Source organism: Hemiscyllium ocellatum, chromosome 4 (genome assembly GCF_020745735.1).
Source record: "Hemiscyllium ocellatum isolate sHemOce1 chromosome 4, sHemOce1.pat.X.cur, whole genome shotgun sequence".
In the NCBI taxonomy this organism is placed as follows: domain Eukaryota; kingdom Metazoa; phylum Chordata; class Chondrichthyes; order Orectolobiformes; family Hemiscylliidae; genus Hemiscyllium; species Hemiscyllium ocellatum.
This window is the reverse complement of record NC_083404.1, coordinates 129621492-129644677: the sequence shown is the minus strand read 5'-3', so window position 1 is coordinate 129644677 and position 23186 is coordinate 129621492. Positions and strand designations below refer to the sequence as shown.

At 41.3% G+C, this 23186-nt stretch overlaps 1 protein-coding gene across 4 annotated transcripts in view; it reads left to right on the top strand.

Annotated features, from left to right (window-relative positions):
- Window positions 1-23186, top strand: part of LOC132815514 (protein spire homolog 1-like) — a 186629-nt gene that overhangs the window by 9367 nt on the left and 154076 nt on the right. For all 4 annotated transcript variants that reach the window (XM_060824500.1, XM_060824498.1, XM_060824499.1 and 1 more), the window contains exon 2: window positions 18814-18848. In XM_060824500.1, coding sequence (XP_060680483.1) covers window positions 18814-18848 — 35 coding nt within the window. The remainder of the gene's footprint in view (window positions 1-18813; window positions 18849-23186) is intronic.

The following is a 23186-nucleotide window of genomic DNA, read 5'->3' as shown; positions in this document are numbered from 1 at the left end:
GCATGAATCTCAAAAAGCTAGCATGTAGGATGATTAGGATGGCAAATGGAATGTTGCTGTTTATTGCAGGGGGAATGGAATACAAAAGTAGCAATGTTTTGCGGCAGTTTTACAGAGTATTGATGATGCTACAGTTACAATCCTGTGTGCACTTGTGGTCTTTTGATTTAAGAAATGATGTAAATGCATTAGAAGCGGTTCAGAGCAGGTTCACTTAATTGATACCTAGGATGCAAGATTGGGGGGAGGGTGTTATTTATCCTATGAAGAAAGATTGCACAGATTGAGCAGTTATCTGTTGGAGACAGAGTGAGGTAAATATTTTTCTCTGTTTCTGAGAGAAGGGTGGGGTGGGGTTGGGTCATTGGATATTTTTAAGGCACAATTAGATAAATTTCCCACTATAGTCATAGTGAGTCATTGGTTGTTGGGGGTAGGCAGGAAAGTGGAGTTGAGGCCCTTGTCAGATCAGACATGATCTTATTCAGTGATGGAGCACCCTTAAGGAGCTCATATTAAATTGCATTGGGCTTCTGCTGACTGTTTCAACGAAGAGTTCTTCTTAGTCTCTCGGCCATGCTTTTTAATCCATTACCGTATAAGTTAGATTAGATTACTTACAGTGTGGAAACAGGCCCTTCGGCCCAACAAGTCCACACCGACCCGCCGAAGCGCAACCCACCCATACCCCTACATTTACCCCTTACCTAACACTACGGGCAATTTAGCATGGCCAATTCACCTTACCCGCACATCTTTGGATTGTGGGAGGAAACCGGAGCACCCGGAGGAAACCCACGCAGACACGGGGAGAAAGTGCAAACTCCACACAGTCAGTCACCTGAGTCGGGAATTGAACCCGGGTCTCAGGCGCTGTGAGGCAGCAGTGCTAACCACTGTGCCACCGTGACGCCCTAAGTTGTTCAACCTCAAATACCTGTACAGCTCCCTTTTAATTTATTGTTTAGTGGATCAGCTCCCATTATCTTTTTCAGGTAGGAAGTTCTTAATCCTAATTAGTCTCCATCAAAAACCGTTGCCAATTGTTTCAAATCTATCAATCCACTTGCCAGAAAATGCAGTCATAATCTATCAAAATCTTTCATCACCTTATATCTAACACTCCTCATTTTATTAAGTTTTCTTTCTTGTTGGAGAACCTCCAAGTTTACTCGTGACAAATAACAGAGAGAATGGAAGGTTTCGGTGGGGACTGTTTATTGCTTGCCATAGAGCTGACACCTCTGCTGTAAATAATTCCCGCTTGTGCTGGTTGAGTTGCCTTTGTAATAATAATTTTTGAACACTGTGTAGGGACACATTACGACACACTTCCAGGGCAGGTGGGACTTGAACCTGAACCCTTTGCACAGAGGGTAGGGGCAACTCCACTGTACAACATAACCAGGGGGCAATTTGGTTGATGATTTCCAAGTTAATATTGGCAATATGGTTGAAGAGTTCTTGGAAATGCTGTATCCAGCAACTGTTTATAACCTTGCCGTCCTTTAGCACTTTTTGTCTGTCTTTAGAGTGCAAAAGGTTTAGACCACAGTCATGTGGGCCATTTACTGTCTTAATGGCACTGAAGAAACCTCTGTGTCATCAGTCATCATCATTTGCCAGCTCTTGGATTCCCAAGGCCTTATCAATGCACCATTTGTTTTTGAGCTCCTTTACCCTCTTCTGAACATCCACTTTCGCATTTGGCATTGATCTTTCTGTGGGTCTTTCAGCTGTTGTCATTCTGCCAGTCACAGAAAGCTGTCCTGTTCTTGGAAATGGGTTGTCCAATTTCCATGTAATTCTCATCGAATCAGTCCTGAGGGTTTCTGGACCTGTTATCTGGGGGGTGTTATTGATTTAGCACACTCCAATGTTCTCCTGTGTCCTCTGCGTATTCTTGAGATAGGTTGTTGGCAAGTGAGGCCCATAGATTTTGCGTAGTAACTGTGTCATCCAGGCTTTCCATGTTGAATCCATAATTCAAATGAATTAATTTGCCAAGGCTTAGAATATAGAAGCAAGGAAGTCTTGTTTCAACTTTTATAAAACATTGATTAGGACACACGTGAAATATTGTGTATGGTTCTAGCTGCCATACTATCATAACGATGTGATTGCAATGGAGAGGGTGCAAAGGAGATTCACCAGGATGTTGCCTGGAATGAAGAGTCTCAGATATGAGGAGAGACTGGATTGGCTGTGTTTGTTTTCTTTGGAGCAGAAGAGGCTGAGGAGGAATCTGTTTGAGATTGAAATTATGAGAGATATAGACAGAGTATATCATGAGAATCTCTTCCCCACATATATATGTGTATAAGACCAAAGAGGATAAGTTTAAGGTGAGGTGCAAGAGGAAATCTGAGGAAAAAAACTTTTTCACCCTGAAGGTGGTAGAAATATGGAGTGTGCTGCTTCAGAGGGTGGTGGTGGAGGCAGATACTTTCACCATGCTTACGAAGCATCTGGACGAGTACACAGTAGACCAAATAGAGCCATAGAGATGTACAGCATGGAAACAGACCCTTCAGTCTAACCCGTCCATGCCGACCAGATATCCTAACCCAATCTAGACCCACCTGCTAGCACCCAGCCCATATCCTTCCAAACCTTTCCCATTCATATACCCATCCAAATGCCTCTTAAATGTTGCAATTGTATCAGCCTCCACCACTTCCTCTGGCAGCTCATTCCATACACGTACCCCCTTCTGCGTGAAAATGTTGCCCCTTAGGTCTCTTTTATATCTTTCCCCTCTCGCCCTAAACCTATGCCCTCTAGTTCTGGACTCCCCGACCTCTGGGAAAAGACTTTGTCTACTTATCCTATCCATGCCCCTCACAATTTTGTAAACCTCTATAAGGTCACCCCTCAGCCTCCGACACTCCAGAGAAAAGAATCGTAGCCTGTTCACCCTCTCCCTTTAGCTCAAATCCTCCAACCCTGACAACATCACTGTAAATCTTTTCTGAACCCTTTCAAGTTTCACAACATCTTTCTGATAGGAAGGAGACCAGAATTGCATGCAATATTCCAACAGTGGCCTAATCAATGTCCTGTACAGCCACAACATGACTCCCAATTTCTGTACTCAATACTCTGACCAATAAAGGAAAGCATACCAAATTCCTTCTTCACTATCCTATCTACTTGCGACTCCACTTTCAAGGAGCTATGAACCTGCACTCTAAGGTCTCTTTGTTCAGCAACACTCCCTAGGACCTTACCATTAAGTGTATAAATCCTGCTAAGATTTGCTTTCCCAAAATGCAGCACCTCACATTTATCTGAGTTCAACTCCATCTGCCACTTCTCAGCCCATTGGCCCATCTGATCAAATCTAGCACTTCCTCCTCTGTAAAATGGATTTTTTTCAAGATGTCACCATCTATTTCCCTACATTCTATATCTTCCATGTCCTTTTCCACAGGTAAATACTTGTTTAGTATCACCCTCATTTTCTGCGGCTCCACACAAAGGCTGCCTTGCTGATCTTTGAGGGGGCCTATTCTCTCCTAGTTACGCTTTTGTCCTTCATGTATTTGTAACAACCCTTTGGATTCTCCTTAATCCTATTTGCCAAAGCAGGTAAATGGGATTATTACATGTTGGTTGGTGTTGTTTCTATAGGCTGTCTGTCATGACTCTGAGATGTAGGTAGAGTTTTGTTGGACAGTGGACTCAAAGGTTATTAGGGGTAGATGGAAATGTGGAATTTCAAGCAAGCAGATCATCCTTGAACTTACTGAATGGCACAGCAGGCTTAAGGGAGTCAAATGGTTTACTTTTGCTCCTATTTCACGTATTTATAGTAGGAAAGTAGGAAAAAATGGAGTGGTAGAACTGCGAGTCAAGAATGGTATTGGCGCAATAGTTTGAGATGACTAAAAGAATCATGGACCAGGGAGAGATAGCAGAAATAAAGGCATTGATTAGGGAAGCTGCCATGATCATATTGAATGGTGGACCAGGCTCGAAGGGCTGAATTGCCTACTTCTCATTGCTGCTCCTAGTTCAGATGTTTATATATTTCAATGAGGACATCAGTATATAGAATCGGTATGGTAGGTGGTGGGAGGGGAATAGTCACTAGTCACTGAGGAATAGTAGGGAAATGAGTCACTAGTGGTGATGGTCTAAAGGCCCCTTACAGACCGCACAATGTAGGATGAAATATTCAAGAATAAGTATTGGATGCTTGTGATGAAGAAACAGCGATAACAATGGGTGATTTTAATCTACAGATTAACTGGAAAATAAGATTGCAATATTAGTCTGAATGAGGAATTGACATAATGCATTTGAGATAGAGCGGCAAGTTCTGCGACCAACCAGAGAACAGGTTGTAGTAGACCCGGTGTTGTGTAATGTGATAGGATTAATTAATGGCTTCAGAAAAGCACCTCGAGGCAGCAGTGGCAAAAATAAGATTGAATTTTATATCCAATGTAAAAGAGAGAAGATTGGGTCTAAGGCTAGTATTTTAAACTTAAATAAGGGCCACGATGTGGGCAGGAAAGCTGAGCTAGTTGAAAAGAACAGACCTACTGGACTTTGGGATAGATCAATAGAGACAGTGTTAGACATTTAAGAGTATATTTCAGAATCCTTACAGTAAGTATACTCCTATTTAAAATAAAACCTCTAAAGAAAGGACCCACAATCTGTGATTAACTAAAGAATTTGCAAAAGTCAACAAACTTAAGGACAAAATGTTTAAGTGCCCAAAGATGAGTGGCAGGCCAGATGATTGGCCAGATTATAAATAATGGCAGAGAAGGATGCCAGGCTTGGTAAGAAATTAATGAGAGAAGCTAGCTCAGAGTGCCAAAAAATGGATAGCAAAATTTTCTATGGATATTTAAAAGGGAAAAGATTAAGTAAAGTGAATGTTGATACTCTTAGGGAGTGTGAATAGGAGGTAACTGGTAGATGATAAGGAAATGGTAGGTGAAATAAACAAATATTGTACTTCTGTTCATTGTAGAGGACACATAAAAACACTTCAGTTATAGCTGCAAATCAGGAGGTGGGGGTAAAGAAGAACTTGGTAAAATTATAATCACTGGGACGCAATGGAGCTGCAAGCTAACAACTCTCTGAGCCCAGATGGACTTCATGAGGTTCTGAATGCTTTGGTGTTACTTTTCCAAAATTCCCTGGATTCAGGAAAAGTTGTATCAAGGTTAAAAGTAGTAAATATATACTATCTATTCAAGAGGAAGGGGCAGAAAAAAAGGAAACTATTGTCCCATTAACTTGACAATGTCCTATCAAACCATATCCAGACTGGAATCAATCAAACTGCACTGTTGTCGTTGTGGATATGTTCGCCGAGCTGGGAGATTGATTTGCAGACATTTCGTCTCCTGTCTAGGTGACATCTTCAGTGCTTTGGAGCCTCCTGTGAAGGCGCTGCAGTACTGTCTCTTCTGACATGTATTTGGTTCCTTTCCTGCTGCTTCTTGTTGCCAGTTCCAGTTGCTCGTTGTAGAGGCTGATGTATTGGGTCTAGATCTATATGCTTGTTGATGGAGTGCGTAGATGAGCTGCATGCTTCTGACAATTCTCTGGCTGTACTCTGTTTAGCTTGTCCTATGATCGTTGTGTTGTCCCAGTCAAATTTGTGGTCCTTATCATCTATGTGTGTGGCTACTAGGGACAGCTGGTTGTGGCGTTTGGTGGCTATCTGGTGTTTGTGGATGCAGATTGCTAGTTGTCTGCCTGTTCTTCTTATATATTGCTTCGTGCAGTCTTTGCACTGTACATTATTCTCAGTCAACAATTATCAAACATATAAAGTCACAATAGTCACAGATGACTCATTAGAAACAGATCACTGGCAGTGACTTAGCTTGAGGGTTACCAAGCCTAAGGCAAGGATAGAGGTTGAAAAGGAGAGTCTTTCATGTTAACCTCAGCCAGTGTGGGATAAATGATCAAATACAATGCTACAAGATGTGAATCCAGCTCTATACTATGCGGTCAGGTACTTTGCATGTTGATTGATTTGCTTAAAACATAAAACAGGGATTTAGACTGAGACAGTCAAGTTAAAGCAAAAGATTGCAGATGCTAGAAATCTGAAATCAAAACAGAAAATGCTGGAAAACTCAGCAAGTCTGGAAGCATCAGTGGATCGAGGAAAAAAAGAGTTAATGTCTTGAATCCAAACACTCTTCTTCAGAACCAGTCTGAGACAGTTAACTGTTGCAGAGGCAAAGCAACCTATATTTTATGTAATTGTATTTATGCAATAACAGAAACAGGAGACTAATAACACATTGAATGTACTGATGTGTCATGGGAGGTGCTGTAAATCAGAACAGACAATTGATTAGACAGTTATCATTACCAAAATACTGAAATGAAAAATGCACTGAATCATCAGTGATTTTTAATAGAATATCTCAATTTTGCAACTTTAAAGCTTTTTATAACATTGCTTTGGGCTTGAAATATAATCTAGAAAACCACTTGGATGATCAAAAACAATACAGGGAAAAACCATTGCATTAGGTTTTGAAAATGAAATCAGATGGGCTGAAGAGTCTTCTTTCTTCATTATTGCAATGGATCTAACGATACTTTCTGACAAATGAGCCCAGCACATAATAAAACAAACATGGTGATATACAGTCTAATGTGATTGGTTTTGACAGTGGAAGCAGAGAATATGGTGTACACACATGCAGAAACATACAAGCAAAACTCGAAACACACACACACACACACACACACACTAACGCACAAACTCTCAGACACTGAAACCACACCCCCTATATAAATACTCGGGAATTTCTATAAGTCCACCCAATTATTGCACTAAATGGCAGAAGGTGCTGTGTGCATCATGGGTTCCTCCTTGATTCAGGCTGCTATCTAGGATATCTTTTGGAAAGCCACATTAATTATAGGCAGAGGCTGAATAGGCTGGAGCTCTTTTCCATGGAGCGTTAGAGGGTGAGGGGTGACCCTATTGAGGTTTATAAGATCATGATGGCCATGGATAAGCAAGTTCTTTTCCTCGGGTGGGGAGTCCAGAACTAAAGGGCATAGGTTTAAGGTGAGAGGGGAAAGATATAAAGGAACCCAAGGGGTAACTTTTTCACGCAGAGGGTGGTGTGTGTATGGAATGAGCTGCCAGAGAAAGTGGTGGAGGCTGGTGCAATTACAACATTTAAAAGGCATCTGGATGGGTATATGAATAGGAAGGGTTTAGAGGGATATGGGCCAGGTGCTGGTAAATGGGACTATATTTACATAGGATATCTGGTCAGTATGGATGAGTTGGATGAAAGGGTCTATTTCTGTGCTGTACCTCTCTATAACTCTTTGACTAAAGCTATGGTGATGGAGAAGGAACAATGCAGTGGACAATGATTTTAACTCTGTCACTCTCACCTTTTCAGCCTGCCAACCTAACATAACATCTTTCCACTGCGCTCAATCCATTTTCTTCCTAACGGATCTATTTGGATTCACCTCCCTCTTTGCATCCAACATTCATTCTGCAATATCTCTTGACTCTGGATCTTCCAGCAGGGAACTCTTCAGGGTTAAGTTATAAAAGATAATTTGTACTCTCACTATCAAATCCCATGACTACTGCAGTCCTACACTGAACTGTTCAACCTCTGCTCACTTTGTGGTTTTTTTTTCTCCATGACTCTCCTCCTTAAATTGCTATCCGTTGCTCCAGTGCACCATTGGGTTATAGCTCAAGATAAAAGCACAGCAACAGGAAGCCATTCAGTCCCTCCAGCCAGTCAAAGCACTCCTCGCTGTTCTAAACTCTAATGAAACAAGTCCAGGTTGTCCAATCTGTCCTCATGAGATAATGTGATAATTCCAAGCATTAATTCAATAAACAATCATCTTCAATACATTTACATTCTTCCTTAAATAAGGAGACCAGAACAATATGTATTATTTGAGATGTGGTCTCACCAAAGCCTTCCATAAATTCCACCAAAGCCTCACAGCACCAGGGAGCTGGGTTCAATTCCCGACTCAGGCGACTGACTGTGTGGAGTTTGCACGTTCTCCCTGTGTCTGCGTGGGTTTCCTCCGGGTGCTCTGGTTTCCTCCCACAGTCCAAAGATGTGCGGGTCAGGTGAATTGGCCATGCTAAATTGCCCGTAGTGTTAGGTAAGGGGTAGATGTAGGGATATGGGTGGGTTGCGCTTCGGCGGGTCGATGTGGACTTGTTGGGCCATAGGGCCTGTTTCCACACTGTAAGTAATCTAATCTAATCTAATCTAAAATTATGCATGATTTCCTTAGTTTATGTTGAACTTTCATGTAATCAAGGTCAGCATTCCATTAGCTTTACTGATTATGTACTGTACCTGAAAACTAACCTTGTGTGACTCATGCACTAGAATGCCTAGATTCTTTTGCATCTCAGAATTCTGCAGTCTTTCTCCATTTAAGTAACGTTCCGATTTTTAAAACGTCTTCCTGTCAATTTCACATTTTTCCACATTATGCTCCATCTAACGGTACATTTAAGCGACTCTTGGATAGGCACGTGGAAGTTAGTACAATGAAGGGTATGTAGGTTAGTCTGATCTTAGAGTAGGATAAAAGGCTAGCACAACATTGAGGGCCGAAGGGCCTGTACTGTGCTGTACTATTCTATGTTCTATCTGTCGGTTTTGTTTTGCCCAGTCACTTTATCTGTCCATATTAGTCTGCATCCTCGTTATGTCCTCTACACAACATTTTGTTTTACCCATCTTTGTGGCATCTGCAAATTTACCCACATGCTTTCAATCCCCTCATCTAAGTCATTGATATAAATTGTGAAACACTGAGGGCCCAGCACAGACCCCTGTGGGACCTCACTTGTAATATCCTACCAGTCTGAAAAAGATTCACTTATATTATCCTCCTTATTTTGCACAATAATCTTTTATGTGAAACTTTGTCAAATGTATTCTGAAAATTCAAGTACAACATATCAATGGACTCCCCACTATCGACAGCGCAGGGACAATATGCACACTGCATGTAGGTTGAGTAACTGAATTGTTACTCCACAACTGCAACGTTCATAATGTATGTATCAGTTTTAGCATAGAGACAGCTATCCCAATGAACTTGAAAGAACAGGCGCTATTAACATCTAGCTAGAGAATGAACTATAGAGGGGTGAAGAGAAGGGTAGTCAGAGGTTGGTTTTGAGAAGATTCTTAACCAAAGAAAGAGAGAAGGATCCTGGAGAGGTGTAAATAAGGAATAACACACCTTAAATCCTAGACGGCTGAAGGTATTAGTGGAGTGAATGGAGTAGGATAAGTACAACATATTAGTTGCATTAGTTCCTCAAAGGTTGTAAATTCTGGAGTTCATCAGAGACGTAGGGAGAGGTGAAGTTAAAGAAGGATTCAGATGTGCAAAGAGGTAAAGATTTTAAAATGGAACTATCCATGGAACAGAACCTCTACCTAAAGTGTCTGTTTTACTGTGTCCTGCCTTTGTCATTTCTAGTCTTGTTAACTGCAAACCCAGCTTGCCAACATTCACATACTGCAACTTTTATGGTTATAACGCAAGAGGAGGTTACAGAGTTAGTAATGAGATGGAGAGGTTTAAACAGGAGTGTAAAAATTTCAGCGAGCAGCTGGACTTAAAGGCAGGTTGAAGAACACATGAACAATGAGCAAATAAGACTTAACTGCTGATATTGTTGGTATCATGCTTCATCACAAACCAGCTGCCCAGCCAACTGAGCTAACTGGCTGAAGTGCATGAACCAATGTGTAAAGACAAATTTTGTATAAGGCATTTAAAGTAAATTACTGTTGTTTTGGGCACCACAGTGTAGAAAGAACATTTAAATCAATAGATTATCGAGGAAGGTGTGTGGTTTGAGGAACAGTAGTTATGAAGAGAGACTGGAGAAATTGTGATTATTTCTGTGTTTGCATAGAGGCTCCCATTTTTAAAGTCATTAAAGGGATTTGATCGAATGACTAAGAAAAGACTGTCTCCTCTCGTCGGGAGTCAATGATGAAGGTCATTAGTTTAATGTTGTCATGAAATGAGTGAATAGAGAGGTTAAGAGAAACTGCTTTACACAGAGCCTTGTGGAATGTGTTTCATAGGGATTAGGTGGGGCAGAGGCTATTGGATTGGAGGCCATTGCTTCTTTTATGAGAACATTGCACAACATTGGTTAGTTGTGTAACCTATTATAGGTTATGTGGCAGCATTACGTTGTAAATATATTGCTAAGGAAACTAATTATTTAAAAAGAATAATTGCGTCTGAGATGCATTACAGACTAAAGATATTTGGGTTTAAACAAACCTTTAAACCACCAATTTTGACATTCACTGTGTTTACATGAAACAATAGACAGTAGGTGCAGGAGTAGGCCATTCAGCCCTTCGAGCCTGCAACGCCATTCAATATGATCATGGCTGATCATTCCTAATCAGTATCCGCTCCCTGCCTTATCTCCATAACCCTTGATTCCACTATCTCTGAGAGCTCTATCCAACTGGTTCTTAAATGAATCCAGAGACTGGGCCTCCACTGTCCTCTGGGGCAGAGCATTCCACACAAACTGCATTGTTTCTTTCAACACATATTGAGACTTCACTTGCTCAGAATAAGAAAGTTTGAAAGTCTTTGCTAATGGAACTCGGGCATTCAAACCTGGAAGAATCCACAGTTACTTCCAGGACATATTCAGACTGCCGAAATATTTAATCTTGGCTAAATTGCACTTTTAATTGCCTTTTGAATGTTTGACTGTGGGAAGAATTCCAGCTCTGAACCTGTCTTTGTTTAATGTCTGCACACTTCCTTCAGCAGGAGTCAATGTATCGAATCAAGAGTTGGCGTTGAAGTCGCAAAGCGAAACGCATTGATGAAAATTGTACACTATTTGCAGAAAATGCTGGAGAAACTCAGCAAGTCTAGCAGCATCTGTGAAGATTCAGAGCTAACATTTTGAGTCCAATATGATGCTTCTTCAGAATAGAACAGGCTATTTGCAGCTGTCCTGGCCGAGATAAACAAAATCAACACCGGGATTGTACCTGGAGCATCAGTTTCTACATTTCAGTTTTCTACTTGATGACCCCTTTGCTCATTGAGTTAATTTGCATAATAGTTGCATGATATTTTCACCAAAGAGAAAAGTTTAATAGTAGGATAATAATTTGGTCTCTCTTCTGAGACCTCCACTTGAGTAAACCGACATTTGGTGACAGCCCAGTGATGGTCCAATCTTCATGTGGCCCCACTGCCATCACCCACTTAGAACAGTGTTGGTCATTGAAACACACGTTTTGGTCCAACCCGTCCATGCCGATCAGATATCCTAACCCTAATCTAATCCCATTTACCAGCGGTTGGCCCATGTCCCTCAAAATCCTTCCTGTCCATATACTCATCCAGATGCCTTTTAAATGTTGTAATTGTACCAGCCTCCACCACTTCCTCTGGCAGCTCATTCTGTACACACACCGCCCTCTGTGTGAAAAAGTTGCCCCTTAGGTCCCTTTTAAATTTTTCCCCTCTCACCCTAACCCCTTTAGTTCTGGAGTCCCCCATCCCAGGGAAAAGACTTTGTCTATTTATCCTATCCATGCCCCTCATGATTTTATAAACCTCTATAAGGTCACCCCTCAGCCTCTGATGCTCCAGGGAAAACAGCCCCAGTCTATTCAGCCTCTCCCTGCAGCTCAAATCCTCCAACCCTGACAACATCTTTGTAAATCTTTTCTGAACCCTTTCAAGTTTCATTCCGGTAGGAAGGAGACCAGAATTGCACGCAATATTCCAACAGCGACCTAACCAATGTCCTGCACAGCAGCAACATGACCTCCGATACTCAATGCTCTGACCAATAAAGGAAAGCGCACCAAATACCTTCTTCACTATTCTATCCACCTACAACTCCACTTTCAAGGAGCTATGAACCTGCACTCCAAAGTCTCTTTGTTCAGCAATACTCCCAGGACCTTACCATTAAGTGTATAAGTCCTGCCCTGAAAGCACCTCACATTTATCTAAATTCAACTCCATTTGCCTCTCCTCAGCCCATTGGCCCATCTGATTAAAATCCCATTGTAGTCTGAGGTAACCTTCTTTGCTGTCCACTACACCTCCAATTTTGTGTAATCTGCAAACTTACTAACTGTACTTCTTATGTTCACATCCAAATCATTTATGTAAATGATGAAAAGCAGTGGACCCGGCACCGATCCTTGTGGCACTCCACTGGTCACAGGCCACAAGTCTGAAAAGCAACCCTCCGCCACCACTCTCTGTCTTCTGCCTTCAAGTCAGTTCTGTATCCAAATGGCTAGTTCTCTGTGTATTCCCTGAGATCTAACCTTGCTAACCAATTTATCATGATGAACCTTGTCAAACACCTTACTGAAGCCCATATAGATCATGTCTACAGTTTCGCACTCATCAATCCTCTTCATTACTTCTTCAAAAAACTCAATCAAATTTATAGACATGATTTCCCACCCACATTAAGCCAATAATCATTGAAGAATTTACCTTTCCTTTATTTTATAGCACAGTAACAGGTCATTTGATCCCACAAATCTAGTTCTGTTTTTGTGATCTGCACAAGACTTCTCCCACTGTTGTAAAATATCCTTCTCCCTTATGTGTTTATCTAATTTCCCCTTAATCACATCATGCTATTTGCCACAACTTGTGATAGGTGTCCTAACCATTTTCTGGTGAAAGGTTCTTTCTGAATTCACTTACTTTACTATTGTTATTATAGTCGATTTTTGTTGAGGCCCTTAGTTATGTCTCCACTTCAATTAAAACTATTTTCTTGATGTGGAAACCCTTTCAGAATCTTAAAAACGTGACTAAGTCACCCCCAACCCATGCCTCTATATCCTTTTATGTAACCTCATTATAATTAAGTGATATTTTTTCACAATTCTTCATGTATAGTCTAAGCAAGTCTCTATGCGAGTTTAACATAATTTCTGTACTTTTTCAGTTCTATTTTTCTAGAAATGAGTCCAGTGCATGGCTTGCCTTTCTATGGCCTTATGAGTTTGGGTCAGAGCTTTTAGTGATTTACCACGTAACTGTACCTGCAGGTTCCTGTCTTATTTTTAGACAATTATTTTCCAACACCACCATACACTTTTAAAGAACACTTTTTTCTATTGCCGTTACACCTCCTTGGTTGAGAATCATTGTTGTCATTTGTAATTAATACTTTACTGATGTGAAAACAAAATAGTTGGCATTTATTCCTTATTTGTCCCACATTAACAAATATCACATATCAACTTCTGTCTCAAATTTCATTGAGTTTTAAAGAAACAGAAAAACTCTTGGGTGCCAGAATGTTTGCAGCTTCTATGTTAATTTTATTTAAATAACCTACTGACACATGTTGCATTTTAAACAAGCACAAACTTATTCTTTTCCTAGAAATATGATACATTGTGTTTGTGTCATATTATATTCCTGTCCTAATGATATTGCAAAATAAAAATAGAAGATACTGGATACATTCCAGCCTACTCCCAATAATTTTGTTTCTGTTATTATTCAAGAATCTGTCTATCTCTATTTTAAAACCATTCAATGACCTGCCTTCACTTTACCTTTGAGTCATGATGCAGCAAGTTTATGTCTTTTGTTTGAGAAGATTGATGTGTCATCTCTACAGAAATCAGACCATCTGAGACATTAGAAATCCAGTGAGGCCACATAATTTGTGCTGTTTTCCGAGTTACAATTCCCAAAATCACATTTTCATCCTGTCTAAACCAAACTGTCATTGTCATGTTCTTGAACATGGATGAGACCATATCAGTTAGATCTAAAGTGAATACACATTGTTTTATATTAAACCTATGCTTAACTTCTCTTTGAAATGGTCGAGCAAAAGCCACTCAATTCAAGGGCAGTAAGGGATGGGTAATAAATGCTTGACCAGCCAGCGATGCTCACATCCTACGAACTGGGAGGGTGATGACATGAGTTAGTATTTGTGAACATGGGGCGTGAGTGGGAAGGTGAACAGGTGGAAGGTCTGACCTTAAGAAAGCAACTGGGGTGAAGTTGCAAAGAACTTGAGCCCACCTCAAGAGTAAAACTCTGGCTTGTAGAGTCAGCATGAGTGACCAATGTGAAGTGTACGTCGGCTGTAAAAATCGTGACAAATCTGAGTAAAGCATGTAGGAGAACATGGTGTGCTATGTGTCCATTTTAGCAGGGTAGATGTTTTGAGGTTGCTTCTGTTAGCTGCTATGTCTCGAACCAGGATCATAGTCTCAGGATAAGGGATTGGCCATTAGAACTGAGGCAAGCAGGGTTTTCTTCAATTAGAGAGTTGAGACTCTGTGGAATTCTTTTCCCCAGTGAGCTATGGATTCTCAGTCATTTGGCACAGTGGTTAGCACTGCTGCCTCACAGCGCCTGTAGACCCAGGTTCAATTCCCGACTCAGGCGACTGACTGTGTGGAGTTTGCACGTTCTCCCCGTGTCTGCGTGGGTTTCCTCCGGGTGCTCCGGTTTCCTCCCACAGTCCAAAGATGTGCGGGTCAGGTGAATTGGCCAAGCTAAATTGCCCGTAGTGTTAGGTAAGGGGTAAATGTAGGGGGTATGGGTGGGTTGCGCTTCGGCGGGTCGGTGTGGACTTGTTGGGCCGAAGGGCCTGTTTCCACACTGTAAGACTAATCTAATATTGAAGGCTGAGATTGATAGACGTTTGTTAATTATCCCATTTAAGGAAAAAGCAGAGAAAGGTGAGTTGAAAGTGAAGGTTAGCCATAGTTTTAATCAGCATAGACTCAAGGGACTATAAGACCTGCTTGTGTTTTTTTATATTTTTATGAGAATTGCTCTGATATTTTAATTACCACTTTAATACTATCTGTTTTATTATATTTCAATATCTGATTTGGATCTCCTTTATTTTTTGTTTTTCAATGTTCTGTTTGTGCATTGTCTCCTGGTCTTGCAACGCTGCTCATGAAACATGTGTTTAAAGAAAGCTTGGTTGACTGACTTTTAATTGTGGTTTTTGTTGCGTGCTGAATATTCACAGCCTAGTTTTGAAGGAAGTTTCCTTCCTGCCTGCCACATGATAGCACAGGCAAAATCAGGAATCCAGGGTGTGGCTAACTGCTAGACAGTTCCAACATAATGTAAACTGACGCAGTTGTGATTCAGTGTACTGTATTGCTGATGGGTGAATAAATACTTTTCCACAGCCTTAAGAACTAAGATTTGAGGAAATTGGGTAATACATGCGGGGGAATGCTGCAGTTAATTGGCCTGTTCTAGAATGTGTGATTAATAAAAGCACTCCATTCAGGAGCTTAATTTATTTGATTAAATATAATTTCCCCTTCTAATAGCGCTATTCTGCAGATAAAACTACAGGTGTGGCTGGAAATTTCATGTACCGCAGAAAGATCCTTCATGATGTAGAAAACTCAAAGCTTCTTATTGTGTGTGTGTGTGTCAACCATATAAGCATCATTGCTTGGTGTAGCCTTTTAATGACACCCTTTAAGTTTGTGGGGACCACATGCTTACCAGTGGAGATAGGATGTCCTCCCAATGATTAGAAATAAGACATCATTTGGCTTCTGCAAAAGGCAGCTCATGAGTTCTTCATCATTCACTCTTGTGAAAGACCTCCTTTAGTTCTTCATGTGGTTTCTTAAGGATCAGAAAAGCCATTTGACTGAGTCATATCACTCGGCTATTAAATCACCGCATCATTCCCGAATAGCAGACCCTGAATAGATATAAGCTCCTAAATGAGCAGCTCCAAGGGCTAATTTTTTTTTTTCTCCTTCTAGCGTTCCTTCTATACACTTTGCAGTTTCAAGAATATTAAAAACACAAGGAAGAAATAGGCAATCTGACCCTTCAGTTCTGGAAGGTCATTGGGAAAGATCATGGCTAATCGCCTACACATTTCCACATATGCTTTGATTTCTTTGATATATCATCAATCAACCTTATCTCAAACATACTCAAAGATTGAGCAACTATAAATGAGAGAGACCTACAAGTTGCAGAGATCTCCAACTATTTGGGGAAATGTTTTGGAGAGCGTGCAGAAGAGGTTTATGACAATGGTTCCAGGGATCAGACTTCAGGTTGGAAGATGAATTGGAGAGATTGGGACTGTTTGATTTGGAGAGGAGAAGACAAAGAGGAGAATTGATAGAAGTTTCCAAAACTGTGAGGTGGCTGGACAGAGTAGATACAAAGAACCTGCTCCTACTCATGAGAGGATTGAGAACAATATGAGAGAAATTTTAAGTAATTTGTAAAAAAAAAAGCAAATGGAATAGGAGATAAAATATGTTCATACATTGAGTGGTTTAACTCTGGAATACTCTGTCTGGAAATGTAACTTTGAGGCATTCTAGAAGGTGTTTAGACAATCATTTGAGTCAAAACAATGTGCAGAGTTATAGGAAAATGGTACAAATTCATAATGCTCATAGAGAGAGCCAGTGCTTACACAGTGGGGTGAATGGCCTCCGTCTGCAATGTAACAAATCTGTGATTTGAACTGAGAAATTTCACCTTGTCTCAGTCTCTCATAGCCAACCCTTATTCTGAAACTGTGGTGGTGGACAGTTAAACAACTAATCAGATGAGGAGATTCCCCATACTCGATGAATGGACAGAACATCAGTGCAAAACAAAGGGCTGAAATAACCATCTTTAGCCCAGAAATACTGAGTCGATGATTTATCTCAATTCCTTCTCAGGATTCCAGCGCTATAGATTCCAATCTTAGTGAAGTGGATTCACTGCACAAGATATGAAGAGATGGCTAAAGACATTGTATGAACATAGAACAGAACAGCATAGGAACAGGCCCACCAATGTGTACTGACCACCATTCTAAACTAATCTCGGCTGTCTATACATGGTCCATATCCCTCCATCTCCTTCCTGTTCATGTGTCTGTCTATAAATACCTCTTAAATGTTGCTATCCTATCTGCTTCTACCACCTCCAGGCACCTTCTACCCTCTGTGCAAAAAAAACTTACCTTCTTTAAACTTACTCGCTGTCACCATAACTCCTAGTATTTGACATGTCCCCCCTATCCGTGCCTCTCATAATTTTATGTACTTCTATCAGGTCGCCTTTGTCTTCTAATGCTCTAGCTGCAAAGGATACTGACTCTGACAATATCCCAGGAGTAAAACTGAAGCCTTCTGTTCCCGATCTAACTGCATAATGAGCTGACCTGTTTCAGTACAACCTGACAACGTAGAAAATTGTCTAAGTACGATCCGAGCAGAAAAAGCATGACACATCCACCCAGCCACTCAGGCAACTTCCCCCACTAACTGCACTCCCCCTCCCAACCAATTGCTCTAACATCAGTAACGTGATGGAAGATGTCATTAACAGTATTGTTAAGCAGTACCTGCTGAGCAATAACCAGCTTACAGCCGCTCAGTGTGGGTTCCACCAGACACTCGGCTCCTGACCTCATTACTTTGATCAAACATGGATAAAAGAGCTGCTTCCCTGAGGTGAGGTGAGAGTGACAGGCCTTAACATTGCTGCCACATTTGACTGAAAGTGTCATCAAAGAGCCCACGCAAAATTGGAGTCAATGGAAATCAGCAGAAAACTCTCCGCTGGTTGGAGTCATACCTGGCACAAAGGAAGATGGCTTTGGTTATTGGAGATTAGTCATCTCAGCTCCAGGGCATCTCTGCAGGTGTTCCTCAGCATAGTTTTCTAGGCCCAACCATCTTCAGCTGCTTCATCAATGACCTTCCCTCCATCATAAGATTGGAAGTGAACTGGTGATGTTTTGCTGATGATTGCATGATGTTTCATACTATGTAAGCTACAGAAACAGTCCATACATATGCAGCAGACTTGAACAGCATTCAAGCTTGCGTTGATAAGCGGTGAGTAAGATTCATGCCAAACAAGTGCCAGACAATAATCATCTCCAGCAAGAGAGCATCTAATCATCACCCTGTACCATTCAATGATATTGCCATTGCTGAATCTCCCGCTATTAACAACTGAACTGGATTTGCCACATAAATATGTGACTACAACAGCAGGTCAGAGACTAGGGACTCTGCAGTGAGAACTCACCTCTTGACTCTTTAAACCTGTTCATCATCTACTAGATTCAAGTAAGGAGTGGAATGGAATTCTTTCCTCAAGCCTCAATGGCTATACTTCAATGTTTACGCATCACTCTTAATTCCTCTGAGTGTGTCCATCCCTTATGCTGCCTGAGCCATCCAGTCTGAAATTCCTTTTGTGAATACAGAATTTATGGAATTCTGCCTCTCAATCTCCAATCATGACTCTCAATTAAAATTTGGCCAAGCCTTTTGTCTCCCAGTATTCCTGTCTTGGTATATATGGAATGTTTGTTGATGAAGAGCCTGGATTCTCTGATGAAGAGTCATCAGAATCGAAATATTAACTCAACTTTCTTCCCCGTGTGCATCCAGACCTAATGAGTTTCTCCAGTACCTTCTGTTTTTGTTTCATCTCTAGCATCTGCAGTTCTTTGATTTTCCTTATGGCTTTATAAAGCACTTTCGAGCTGTCTCTTTTTGGTAAAGCTGCTATGTCAATGCAGGACATTGTTATCAGGCTGTCTTAAATGAAGAAGTTAATATGATGGATTAACTGTTGTAAGCAATGATATCTGCAAGGATTGTAAAATAGATGTCTATTGTTGTAACATTGAAATCTGTTTTGTGATTGGTTACAATGAAAACTGTATTGCTGCATGGTGTTTGACTTTTATAAAATTCTATTTTTTTTGTTTTACAGGTAAAGACAAAGTAATCCGATGTACAGAACCAGAGGTAAGCTGTGTCTAAATAGCTCAAACTATTATTGATCATTCTGTGACGAAGGGTCTGCCCAAAATTGTTTATGTCTTTTTCCCTTGATTAAATTGAAATACTGATCCTTGCTCTATAGCAGAGTTCTTGCAAATTTTCAAAACCATTACAAAAGGGAGAGCGTTTTTTCACCGTGTCAGACCAGTTGGTTTAACTTAAGTGGTGAAGGAACTTCTCAAAACTTTTTAATGTCAAAATTAGTAGAAAGGTGGGTAGTTTAGGATGAGTCAGGATGAATTTCTGAAGTGGAAAAATTGTTTGACAAACTTGCTGAAGGTAATAGAAAGGATTGAGAGTAATCCTGTTAATGACATGTACAAAGACTTCAAGAATGCATTTGATACAGGGCCACATAACAAACTTGTGAGATGAGTCATTGCTCATGGAATAAAAGGGATCGCAACGATATGATACAGAAAGTATTAAGGGGAAGACAATGGCATTGTCATGTAGTAGATAAACCAATTATCTAAAGACCCAGATAATGTTCCATGGTCTTTGGTTTGAATCCCTCAGCAGAATTTGAATTCAATAAAATGTAGTATTAAAAGTCCAGTGATGATTGTGAAACCATCATTGTAAAATCCATCTGCTCATTTAGTCCTTGGGGAAGGAAAATTGTCCACCTGGCCTGGGCCAGACTACATCTGAGTCCACACACACCACATTGTGGTTATCTTTTAACTGCCATCTGAAATGGCTCAGCAAGCCATTCTGCTGTATCACCTGCTAAGAAGTCACAAAGAAATGAAACTGTACGGGCCATCTGGCACTGCCCTAACCACTAGAAATGGCAGACTAGCCCTGTCGTCCTTGGGAACTTCAAGGGCCAGTGCCAAAAATGGGAGAGCTGTCTCGCAACAGCTTGTCATAGTCACGATGTGGAGATGCCAGTGTTGAGCTGGGGTGGACAAAGTCAGAAGTCACATGACAAAGTCATCACCTCACCTAACAAAGGAGCAGTACTCCAAAAGCTTGTGATTTGAAATAAACCTGTTGGATTATAACCTGGTGTCATGTGACTTCTGACTTTGACCTGGTCAAGGTCATGGAATATACCTTGCAGACAATGTCTCAGACACCACCAACGCCGTCTCTGGATTGATCCCGTCCCATCAGCAGGACAGACCCTCTGCTCTGAAGTTGCCCTGGGAGTCCTCAACATTGAGTCCGGACACCAAGAAGTGTCATGGCATCAGATCTTACATGGGTAAAGAAACAACTTGCTAAGTACCATGTCCTTCCACCTCCACTTGGAGGTACTGGTGAGGGTGACAAGGGTGCAAAGTACTATCATTGGGGGACTTTAATGTCCACCATCAAGAATGGCTCAGGAGCAATAGTGATTGAGCTGGTTGAGTCCTAAAGGATGTTGCTTTAGTATTGGTGGGAATGACCACTGCACATGACAGCACGGTGGCACAGTGGTTAGCACTGCTGCCTCACAGCGCCAGGGACCTGGGTTCAATTCCCGCTTCAGGCGACTGACTGTGTGGAGTTTGCACATTCTTCCCGTGTCTGCGTGGGTTTCCTCCGGGTGCTCCGGTTTCCTCCCACAGTCCAAAGATGTGCGGGTCAGGTGAATTGGCCATGTTAAATTGTCCGTAGTGTTAGGTAAGGGGTACATGTAGGGGTATGGGTGGGTTGCGCTTCGGCGGGTCGGTGTGGACTTGTTGGGCCGAAGGGCCTGTTTCCACACTGTAAGTAATCTAATGACAGAATCCAGACTTCACTTGGAGGATACCATCCACTGTGTTATGTAGCATTGTCTCCATATTAAATGAGGTTGACTTCAAACATCTAGCAATTCAAGATTGGGCATCCATGAGGCTCTGTGGACCATCAATAGCAGCAGAATTCTGTTCCAGCACAATCTGTAACCTGATGGCCTGCATATTGCTTATTCAAGCCAGTACCATCGAGCCAGGGGATCAACCCCAGTTCAACAGCAAGTGCAGGACAGCATGTCAGGAGCAGCACAAGGCATACATGAAAATGAGTTATCAACCTGGTGGAGCTACCAAATAGAACTACTTGCATGCAAATCAGCAGCATAAGCAGCAAGTGATAGGCAGAGCTGTGCATTCCCACACACAACAGCTCAGATCTAAGCTCTACAGTTCCATCACAATATAAAGGCTGATGGACAATTAAACAGTTCATTGGAGGAGGTGGCTCCACAAACATCCCCAAATATCCTCAGTGATGGGGAAACCCAGCACATTTGTGCAAAAGATAAGGCTGAAGTATTCGTAACAATTCAGCTGCCTGTATACCTAGGAACAGGAACAATCTATTCAGCCCAGTGAGCCTGGACTACCGTTCAGTGAGACCATGTCTGATCCGTATCCTAACTCCATCTGGCTGTCTTAGTTCCACAATCACGTAATTTGTATCACCTTCTCTTGTGCGGCCTATGTGATTTTGTAAAGCAATGAGTCTGACTCTTAGTGAGAAAGAAATGCTGGCCTTGCGTGTAACATCTACATCTCATTAAAGAATATGCCAAAACCTACATTTCATTACAGTTCTTCTGTAATTGAGGACTACCCTGTAGCATTGTGTGTGCATGGATTCCAAAATGTCTGTTAGTGGCCATAATTCCTTACTTTCCACCATTTGAATAATGCAGATCAATCCTGGTATGGTCCAAATTGGATGATTAGAGTGTGTTTGTGTGTGTATGTGTGTGTGTGTGCGCATTCTTCTTGATGAGAGCAGAAGTGATCTGGATTTAGTCACTAAGCAAACAAAATGAGAATTGAGTCACAACATGCAAATTACAAAGTACATGTGTAATAAATTCTACTGAAGATCTGACAGATGGTTGTGCAGCAAGATATATGGAGGCAAACAGGAAACAGGTGACAGATGCAGAAGAATATGAAATAATCCATTTGGAATTAAGATTAAGAAATGGGAATATATCTGTATAACACTGAGTCTTGGTATTAATCCAGGGATGTAGAGTGTGATAGCAAATGGCTAACAGACTTCACATAGTTGTGGTTACTACGTTGTGGAGGTACTGAAGAGGATTCAGGCCAGACCAGGTAAACCTGTCCGCTTCCCTTCCTTAATGGACTATAATAAACCAGATAGTTCTTTGCAATTAAGAATAATAATTGTATGGTCACCGTAACTGAGACTAGGTTTCAATTCCAGAATTACTCATTGAATTTTAATTCCACCCTCTGCCATTTTGGGATTTGAACCCACACTCCCAGCCTGGCCTTTGCATTACTGCTCAAAGGATATGATCACTATACTACCATCATCCCCAATGCTGAATATGTAGATGAGGAAAGGAGGGACTGGATCTCCTCTTTTGTAAATAGAAGACTAAATGGGGTGAGCTAATGCAGGGTTTTAAATTATGGAAGTGGTTGCTAGCTTGCACTTCGAAGAAATATTTCCTTCTGTGGGGAAAAACTAAACTAAATGCAATCAATATGAGAGACAAAAAAAAACTGCAGATGCTGGATTCCAAGGTAGACTAGCAGGAGGCTGGAAGGTCACATCAAGTCAGGAGCATCAGGCAGTGGAAAAGTCAACGTTTCAGGTGTAACCCTTCAATGTGAGAGAGCCACCAAGAAATCCAGCAGAGAATTCAGAACAAACCTTTATCCCCAAAGACTGGGAATTTGTTACTGCACTAAATTGTCATAGTGAACAGCGTAGATGTAACAAGGGGAAGCTAGACAAGCGTTTGAGGGAAACAGATTAAAGGTTTATGATGATCTGTTTTGTTGGAGGAAGATGGGAGAAGGTTCAATTGCAGCATTAACACTAGTTGGCCTGATTAACCATTTCTGTGTCACATAACCTCTGAATTACAGTCCTATTTAACAGCGAACTTGTACAATGTCTTAGGTTACAGTTGGAGTAATGTGTGAAGCTTTGGGCATCCCATTATAAACAGGACATGAAAGCAATTGGAAAGGTGCAGCTTTAATCTAGGGGAAGGTGGGCCTCCCTCATTTCTGCAGGCCGGTGGAAGTCGAATGACCCCAGTCATTTTTGTGATGCCACTATATTGCTTGTATCATGGCAACGATAAATCACCAGCCAACTAGGACTACACCATGCGAAGTCTTTCTGTGCCAGTTTAAATATTGTCCAAGTGGCACGAGTGAGATTCAGTGGAGCGTGTCAGCAGAGTAAGAATTAACACATTCTTTTGTCTCCCATTCCCTTTTATGAGCAAAGTCAATACTGCTGCCAGAAAGTTTGTATTTTCCCATGCCCGCCTTTGGCTTCCATCTCAGTGTGTGATACTTTTTATTCTTGTTACTTTGT